The sequence below is a fragment of the Rhipicephalus sanguineus genome, chromosome 6 (genome assembly GCF_013339695.2).
Source record: "Rhipicephalus sanguineus isolate Rsan-2018 chromosome 6, BIME_Rsan_1.4, whole genome shotgun sequence".
NCBI lineage: Eukaryota > Metazoa > Arthropoda > Arachnida > Ixodida > Ixodidae > Rhipicephalus > Rhipicephalus sanguineus.
The window spans coordinates 100,866,311-100,876,065 of record NC_051181.1 but is presented as its reverse complement, the minus strand read 5'-3'; the positions used below and the strand labels follow the sequence as shown (position 1 = coordinate 100,876,065).

General features: G+C 51.6%; 1 protein-coding gene across 1 annotated transcript in view; it reads right to left on the bottom strand.

Moving 5' to 3' along the window:
* Nucleotides 1–1,600, bottom strand: part of LOC119397437 (uncharacterized) — an 8,768-nt gene extending 7,168 nt beyond the window's left edge. The window contains exon 1 of the mRNA XM_037664862.1: nucleotides 1,523–1,600. Coding sequence (XP_037520790.1) covers nucleotides 1,523–1,600 — 78 coding nt within the window. The remainder of the gene's footprint in view (nucleotides 1–1,522) is intronic.
* Nucleotides 1,601–9,755: the final 8,155 nt, after the last annotated feature.

Below are 9,755 nucleotides of genomic sequence, written 5' to 3'. Positions count from 1 at the left end.
TAGGTTAATTTAATAAAAGCTCGTTATAGGAGATAAGGCAAGACAGAAGTAAGTGATCTCGCTTACGAAGAAAAGTTTACATGTTTAGACTTCATATAAATTTCATATAACCTCCTTCAGATGCCTATCTGCAACGTCACATGATTTCTCAAAAAGGAATGAGCAAGGGCAAAGAAAGAAAAAGAGAACAAGAAGAGAATAGACAAGATAATAATACAGAGACAGGACTAGGAAGAGGTGATAATGAGTGGGCTTGCCAATTATTGACGCACATCGTTGGATTAATGAACACTTTAAACGCTCGTATTAAATATTAAAAAGAAAACTGTTGGATACAGTTAAAGGTTTATGAAGTTTGTTCTGTATTGTACGTAGGTAACTGTGGAGATGTCGCGCTAAAATGTATCTATAGCTGGTGCTTTTCTCTCCACCGGAGTAGGATTTCCAGGACACCGCGATGCTGCAACATGGAATAGGACGAAACTTTTGCGGACATTGTGACCGTCGTGTCAGCATATGGACTCGAGAAATGACGCAGAGCTCGTTGACCGCAAGGACCATTGGCTGCCATGGGGTCTTAGGTACGCGCTTGAATTTCCGAAGTATACAGTGTTCCTGTTCGAATCATGAAGAGGTTGAGTGTTTAACGCTTTATAGGATGACTGAAAGCTCGACCGTGCAGGTGCTTCTAGAACAGTGTCCTCATCTCTCGCCAGCCCAAACGACAGTGAAGAGATGAAAAAATCCTTGAACGCCTGGTGTCGCTGCAGCCAACGTTTCCAATAGTGGTCTCGTCTTCTCGAACTCATCAGCTGCCTACCATAGCGCGTGTATGTGTATACTTCGCAAACAAGTAACCAAAACAGCACCGTCTCCTCCTCCTCTTTTTTGGTTGAGGGAGAGTGTGTAGTCAACACTATACACTGTAAGACTGAGGTAGCCTACGGACTTTAAGGTAGCCTTCAGGAACTACATGAGAGGAGTGACTACATGACGCCTGAGTGAGTCGACTCACTCAGGCGTCATATCAGAATAACGACTGGGGTTGCCGTGTTGGCTCTGCTTTTATAGCAGTCTAATAAACATTACATTTGTATTTCTATGATTCAGCAAGCTATATTGCAAACTATCAACCGAGAAAATAGAGGATGCATAAGAATTATTTAAAATTCCATCATGTAAACCATATAGATGTGAACAGCATAATCAAACTTGACCACCATTAAGTCGACATATTTGTTCGCGAGAAGAAGAAAAAGAAGTCTCAGGGGCGCGTTCTCCAGGGGCGCGCGCTGCAGCGGTATTCCATTCGGCATCGAGCTTTCGAACGAGGCCACGTATGCTGCGGCTGCCATCCTGAATGCTCATTCCGGAGGCATCGGTCTGTCATTCGACGACTACGCCAGATCGAACCTCTGGATCTACCTGGGCAGCTCCTCATGGAAGTCGAGCCCGACACGTTACAGCCCCACTCCCATCTCGGAGAGGCCGCAAGTTTTGGTCGCGGAAGCCGTTTGCAGACGGGCTTGGAGACCGATTGCTCCGAGCCAGCGGCGTCTTTCGAGCTCGCCCTTGCCGGCGGCAGTGGAGCGTGCACCATCACCTCGCGCATCAGCGGCCGCGACTCCCGAGGCCGGGCTTACTGGAGAGATGCGGATGGAGGAGGCTGCCTCCCGCGAGGAACACTTACCGACGTACCGACGGCTCAGGGCGATCGCCGCTGCGGTGTGCTCGGCTTTGACCTGGTGCGAGAGGCGGCGCCAGCCCAATGCGCCGCACCAACCTGGCGCATCAACGTGCGGGGGATTCCTGAGCGTGGAGTTGCGGCTCCCTTCCGATGCAGCCGCCGTGGTAGGACGCGGCGGTCTCCCGAGTCTCCAGTTGGCCCGACAGCGGGGACGAGCCTGGTGCAAAGGTACGTTTAAGAAAGGCCGAGCTTAACTTTATGCGGCATTGTTTCGGGACCTTGCGCCGTTAAGCAGGGCCTCGGTTTTTAACAGCGGAACTTCTTAAAGATTGTTCCGGTGGTGTTCGCAAAACTCCCCCGAGCGATGGCGTCACCATGCGTCGCCTAGCAACGCGTTTGAGGAGTGAAAGGAGGAGGAGAGGAGACGAAATAAAATAAAATAGATTAAAATTTCCTTGCGAGTCCCACCTCGCAAGGAAATTTTAATCTATTTTATTTTATTTCGTCTCCTCTCCTCCTTCTGTAACCTTCTGTAACCTTTGTAACCACGGTCCGAAGGCGACCGTTGGAACTACACGGCTATCCAGGCGCTCTAGCAGAACAAACGTTATGGGAACCATATGATTCAGTAGCTATGGCCGAGAGAACGAGAAAAGAATAGAGAGAAAGAGACATAAAGAGAGAGAGAGAGAGAGAAAGAAATAGACAGAAAGATATAGATAGCTTGCACGTCTATAGGCACCCGTCACTGACCAGAGGGCGCGATGGAGCTCTTATCGAACGCCTAAGTGTTGAGGGCACCAGCCGCCAGGGATACCAAAAAAATGAAACACTCGCTGGACACATCGACGCGCTCAAGTGTCTCCCTTTTGGGCGCCTCTTTCAACGAACGCTTCCTACGTGCGTTCGTAATCACCTCAGGGATGTTGCCACCGCCTTCAATGCAGCACAAACGCGTTTAGAACGCGCTGTTTTCAGGCTGTGCCAAGGCAGCACAAACGCTACAAACGCGTTTCAAACGCACTGCATTGAGGCGGTGGCAAGTCACGTTCAAGTCAAGGAGCGTTTCTGAACATGGTGGATACGGAGGATAGACACTCGATTTTGCTGCGTCTGCTCGCTAGGCTGTGTTTTCTGGCGCTACCATCGTATCTCGGAAACTGCATTGCCGGGTGCCTATGCTGTTGTTAGGGTGTTAGGTCGTTTTACCGGCGTCCGAGCGACGAACTTCGTCTGACGGCGAACGCCCGACGCACAGTGGCGTTCGGCGCGTCTATCGCGACACAGCGTAGATAATGCGAGGCGTGCGTGCTCAAGCCTTCACTGAACGCCACCAAAATGGCGTTGCTTCACTTTGCATGGAGGGCAGTAGCGAACGCAGAGGCTGGGCGTGTCGATGCCAGAGGCGCCCTAGCAGCGGCCAGGGGATTTAGCTGTTAAGGCCGGAATACATGCGTCCGAGCGACGGCGAACGCCCGACGCACAGAGGGGCCATTCTACGCCAAACGTCCCAGCCATTTTGGGGACCATCTCAGACGTATTCGAAAACAAAATTGGGCTGATTCCTTGAATTGAAAGCAAAGAATTGCTAGAGTATTTCGGGGAGAAAATTTTTGGTCACGGGGGCAGCAATCGGCAAACACACTCATGAGTCGACTCACGCAGACTCGCTCAGACTCAGATCGAGACGTGAGCCTGAGTTTGAGTGATTCCAGGTGAGCAATATTTTGGTGAGTTTGAGTCCGAGGGAATTCGCTTGTGGTGAATTTTAGTGAGTCTGTGCCCGAGTGAGTCCGGTCGAGGAAAATTTTGGCGAGTTTGAGTCCTAGTAAGCCCTAAGCACAAAGTATATTTCTTGAGAGAGTCTGAGTGAGCTCCAAATTTTTTTGCCGACATATGGTGAGAACTACTCAAGTTAAGCATTACTATCAGCCTTATGACGGCTCACGTTGATGTTCACTTCCACTCACAGATACTTTAACGCTTTAGCGTTCATACGCCAGCTTAATATTCATTGATCAGTGGGGTGCGTTGACCTCCCCCCTCCTCCCTTCCGCCCCCCACGAAAAAATCTTTTTAGAGGAAGTTCTTGATAAAATATATCGTGAGTCATATCTTTCAATTAAGATGTCCTTTCTGGGTTGCATTCACTGATAACTCGAGTCGTATGTGAAGGTACGAGATCAAAATGCGTATCGTGGAGCACTGAATATGCGATATATTGGCGTTCAAGTGCATTGATATCCTGATCTAAAAAGCTAATTTTACGCTAACGGACTCGTGAGTCGACTCACTCAGGCTCACTCAAGACTCAGAACCGTGAGTCTGTGTCTGAGGGAGTCCGAGTGTGTATATCTTGGTGAGTCTGAGTCCGAGTGAGTCCAGTTGAGAAAAATTTTAGTGAGTCTGAGTCCGGGTAAGTCCGGTTGAGGAAACTTTAGGTGAGTCTGAGTCCGAGTGAACCCTAAGGGCAGAATATAATCCATGAGTGAGTCTCAGTGAGCTCCACATTTGCTGCCGACCTATGCACGTGGGAGACTTCCGAGTTTCCTTGAATGTCGTCTCAGTCTCGTTTGTTAGAAAAAAATATTCTGTAAGTATCGTTTCTTGTTTAAATACCAAATTTGGTTTAGATATTAAGCAATTGCATTTGTCTAAGGTGTTCGAAGCTCATTAATATTACCGCAATTTTTCAGTCATATATGCCTGAAGAAAATTTGCCATAATATCATGTTAGAATTTCCCCCTTATAATACTGCGCTATGTACGAATATCTGAGAAATGAACACTTACTCTACAGAAGGTATATTTTGGGCTAAGAATATCTGCAGGCCACTGAAGTTCTTAAATTGTACGAGAAAAAATTAACTTTGATGCGGAAGCTGCCGTATGACCAAATAGGAAGACAGCCGTCAATGCAGAACTTCAAAAATTGTTTTGTGATAAAACGTATTGTGAATGTGCCAATTTTAGGCAGTGACCTTGCGTTTACGACAGGAAAAAATATGACACCTGGCTTAATTAATGGTAAGCTTCATTTTGGGTTGCGCTGTAATGGGTTGCGCTGGAGAGCGCAACCCAGTACTAAGTTCCAAGGCTTTGCTACAATAACACAAATTTTGATAACAAAACTTGGCGATGCCTTTATTCCCATTGCACATTAAGCTGTGGATTAAAATGCTCTAAAGACATCCACGAGACGAGGGAGAGGGAACACACGCACGTGGTGCATGAGAACAGAACACGGCCAATTAAGAATTTTATTTTAAAACTACCTGTTTCTTGGCCAATACCCTAGCGTGGGTGCGTGCCACGGTATCAGGGTTCTACTTTCATCTACACAGCTCAGCCGAGGGCAATGGCTCCGAGTTCATCTGGCTGCTCAATCCGGGCTCTACTCGCTGTTCCACCACAGCCGTCCCCTGGGGCCGCCTTGCCGACGAACAGCAACGCTGAAGAGCAGAACGAGCTCTTCGGGATCGAGGGCGGACGCGAGATTGAGACCCGTAGCGCCGACACCGCGGCGAAGAAGCAGGCGGACGCCATCCACGGTGCGCCAAAGGCCGGGCGAGCGAAGCGCCAGGCTGCTGCTGCTGGCAATGCCGCTGGCCCTTCCAACGAGGCTCCGGCTGCCAAGCGGCCACGCGGTCGACCACCCAAGGCCGTGTCGGTGGAGCCGCTAGCGCCGAAGCCCATCGCGACGACGGTGGGTCGAGTCTTCGGTATCGAGGGCTGGCGCGAGATCAAGAACCGGAGCATCGACACCGTGTCGAAGGAACAGGCGGAGGCCAATCACGGTGCGCCAAAGGCCGGGCGAGCGAAGCGGCAGGCTGCTGCTGCTGACAATGCCGCTGGCCCTTCCAACGAGGCTCCGGCTGCCAAGCGGCCACGCGGTCGACCACCCAAGGCCGTGTCGGTGGAGCCGCTAGCGCCGAAGCCCATCGCGACGACGGTGGGTCGAGTCTTCGGGATCGAGGGCTGGCGCGAGATCAACACCCGGAGCGCCGACACCGTGTCGAAGGAACAGGCGGAGGCCAACCACGGTGCGCCAAAGGCCGGGCGAGCGAAGCGGCAGGCTGCTGCTGCTGACAATGGCGCTGGCCCTTCCAACGAGGCTCCGGCTGCCAAGCGGCCACGCGGTCGACCACCCAAGGCCGTGTCGGTGGAGCCGCTAGCGCTGAAGCCCATCGCGACGATGGTGGGTCGAGTCTTCGGGATCGAGGGCTGGCGCGAGATCAAGACCCGGAGCGCCGACACCGTGTCGAAGGAACAGGCGGAGGCCAACCACGGTGCGCCAAAGGCCGGGCGAGCGAAGCGGCAGGCTGCTGCTGCTGACAATGGCGCTGGCCCTTCCAACGAGGCTCCGGCTGCCAAGCGGCCACGCGGTCGATCGCCCAAGGCCGTGTCAGTTGAGCCGCTAGCGCCGAAGCCCATCGCGACGACGGTGGGTCGAGTCTTCGGGATCGAGGGCTGGCGCGAGATCAAGACCCGTAGCGCCGAGTGTCGAAGGAACAGGCGGAGGCCATCCACTGTGCGCCAAAGGCCGGGCGAGCGAAGCGCCAGGCTGCTGCTGCTGCTGCTGACATTGCTACTGGCCCTTCCATCGAGGCTCCGGCTGCCGAGCGGCCGCGCGGTCGACCGCCCAAGGCCGTGTCAGTGGAGCCGCTAGCGCCGATGCCCATCGCGACCACGGTGGGTCGAAAGTGTTCGGGATCGAGGGCTGGCGCGAGATGAAGACCCGGAGCGCCGACACCGTGTCGAAGGAACAGGCAGAGGCCAACCGCGCTGCGCCAAAGCCGGGCGAGCGAAGCGCCAGGCTGCTGTTGACGACAATGCCGCTGGCCCTTCCACCGAGTCTCCGGCTGCCAAGCGGCCACGCGGTCGACCACCCAAGGCCGTGTCGGTGGAGCCGCTAGCGCCGAAGCTCATCGCGACCACGGCGGCTCGATAGTTTCGGAAGGCAGAGGATGCAGCGCAGCCCGAACGTGAAAACCCTTCAACCAGCAAGGCCGTCGCAGCTAAAGCCCCGAGAGTGAGCCGTAGGAAGCGCTCGAGAAGCTCTTCCGCAAGCAGTGCTAACGACACGGCTAGCGAGGCTCCAAAGCGTCGCAGTGCCAAAAGGAAGGTGAGCCGCGCCCGATCAAGGCACTCATCCCGCAGTCGTGATGCGCGCGTGAAGCCCGTAGCCGTGAAAGCTCGGCCACACGGTCGGAGAGAAGCCGCGGAAGAAAGGAGAAGCGCAGCAAGAGCCGCCGCCATGCCCGGTCCAGAAGCTGTTCCTCGTCTACAAGCGTGCACCCGAAGCGTGGCAAGGAGCGTCGCCATGCCCGTAGTCCCACGTCTTCGAGCCACGGAGGAAGGCGCGTGAAGGCGAGGAAGGCTCTGAGCAGCGCGTCGTCAGCGAGACATGGGAGGCGCACGAGGGTCGGCAAGACCTCCAAGGCCTTGAAGAGGAAGTAGAAGACAGGTAGAATTAAAGCATCAAGTAGTACTGACCGAGCTTCGCCTAGAGCAGAGCCAGGCAAAATGGACGATTTGTTTTTCCCCCCAACAAGGCATATATGAGTACAGTGTGCTCCGTGAATATTGCTGGCATAGCAAGCATCATATTTCTCTCTTCATGGGGTTAGTAAACTTGCACCCGGAATAAGCATCGTGTAACGTACGAACAACAGAAACATGGAATGTTTCGCACTGTCGAACCGGTTGTGGTTGGCAAATTGTTTATAACAAACATCCGCGTTTACTAAGCGACCAAATAAGAAACAAATTGACCTTTGCGATATAAACTTATCTTACCTGTGCGGTTTCTTGCTTGTCTAAACTTTTCCTTTAAATCTCTTCATTTGTACATAATTGTATATTAAAATCACACTATTGCAATGCTAAATGTGTGATGTGTGCTGGCGCATGCCGCTGATTTGAAAGTATGTATATGCAAATGCATGACGTTCTGTGTACGGTAGGAAGCAAGGACGTGCATTTGGGTGGTTTATTCAAATTGCACTTTGTGGTTTATCCTAAAGTGCATGTATGAACTGTGCAAACAAAAGCGCTTGTACATCAGCTGCTGTGTTTGCCTGTAACTCGCTCAAGCCATTCGCGAGTGCTTTTTCCATTCGCCTCCGAGCACATGTGTTACGATAAATCAATCAACTCAAGTGGCGAGGTTGAAAGTGCCTCTTGCTCTGCTAGAATACAATTTTCTGGAATAAAATTTCCTTCGTTGCCCCTGTGTTGCCCCAGTGTTGTTTGAAGTGCCCTATAATGTGATCTATTCGCTGGTGAAACTGCGGTAAGGACGACACAACGGTTTATTATTTTAGCACACCAGTGTTGATTGATTTGTATAACCAATATTCATGTGTGTAAGATTGTCCAATTAGCATAAAGTACATCGCTCAGGCTGTGTAAGGGAGTTTATGCAATCTTACGTAAAGTTTTCAGAATCGTAACGAGATCGCAGTAAATTGTTCGGGTCGAGGGAAAAAAATTCGGTAGGTCCCACGCGTCGTGGGAATCGGTTTCATGTGAAGCAGTGAGCGAGTACCTCTATGCTGTATTTTATGGTCTTGAGCCAAGCATTACGAGGTGCATCGACGTGTTTTTGCAGGTGTAGTAGGCGTGTGCACATCGTGGGCTTACCAGGCAGGTGGACAACACTGGCGTTCAAAGGGTAACTTATGGTACGACGTAACATCAGCTCTCACGTTATAGTAGATACGTCGGTATTATTTAAAGTAAGTGCACATTATGGTGCAAAAATGGGAATATCATACGTAACTTTAGTTAATGTATTCCTCCGGGGTCGAGCAATGCTTTAATATAACTTGCTGAATCATAGGAATACAAATGTAATCTTTATTAGGCTGCTATAAAAGCGGAGCCAACACTGGAACAACAGACGTTAATCTGATATGACGCCTGTATTGTAGGAGTGCATATGTAGTGTTTATTGCTTTCTTGTAAAATTAGATAGCCAGTACCACAACCACAATTGACGTCGCACCGTCGTTACGCCTGTATAGGCTGTTTTAAGAAACCAGTTTATAGACCTGGCGTAGCTCTGTGGTTGAATACCTGATTGCCACGAAGAATGCTTGGGTTTGATTCCTGCTGGGATCCTAATTTTTATTCTTTCCATTCGTCGGGTAAACGCTGCCTATATCGGTTTTACAGCGAAAGCTGTTATGAGATCACTTCACCGGCCGTTTTTGGCGCCGTAGTTGTCCGCCGCCGCCGCCGCCGGTGTCCGCAACCAGTATCCCTCGAAATAAGAAAAAAAAAAACAAAATAAGAAAAAATTCCAGGATGGAACGAGGTTCGAACCTGGGCCCTCTGCGTGGGAGCCCAGTATTCAACCTCTGAGCCATGCCGGTGCTTGAAACTGCTTTGCAAAAAGGTCCTATACAGGCTTCATGTCGGGAAGGAATTACATTAGCATATGCAATATAGCGGGGTAGAAGAGTAAAATAAGCACCAAGCGTCGCACAACGCGAATTCTGTAACCAGGCGTCACCCAATGCGAAATGCGCAACGAGTAGTGTTGCGTGACAGCAGCTTCGCGGACTCTCCGTTCAAGATATATCGGTGTTGCAGCCCGAGATGCCTTCACGCCGTTTCCGCGCACCCCGCGAGCCTGAGACCGCCGCCTCTGTCGTTAAACTGACAGTGAACAGACCACGGCTCTTCCCTGGAACGGTTACGGGGGGGCGAGAGGTGTTTGCCTGTCATCGCGCCCCTTGCTTTGGAACCAAGCGTCGATGTGTTCGACCTTCTACCCCAGGAGCTGGCGCCTGGAAGCCGCGGCCGGGTCACGGTCACGTGATCGTCGTGGAAGGGAGAGAGCGTCGACGAGGCGACAGGGAGTCCACCTCCGGCAGCCAACGAGTCAAGCTGCTCGGAAAACCGCTTGTATACTCAATCGCGCCTGGGGCCCTTTGTTTTCGGGTCGCGTAGTTTAATAAAGACCCTTCAGTATCCATCCCCGAGTCCGCAGTCTCCTACATCCCCAACAGTAGGTTGTTGAATGCTTCCAACCCATTACACAGGGCTCTGCCATAATTCT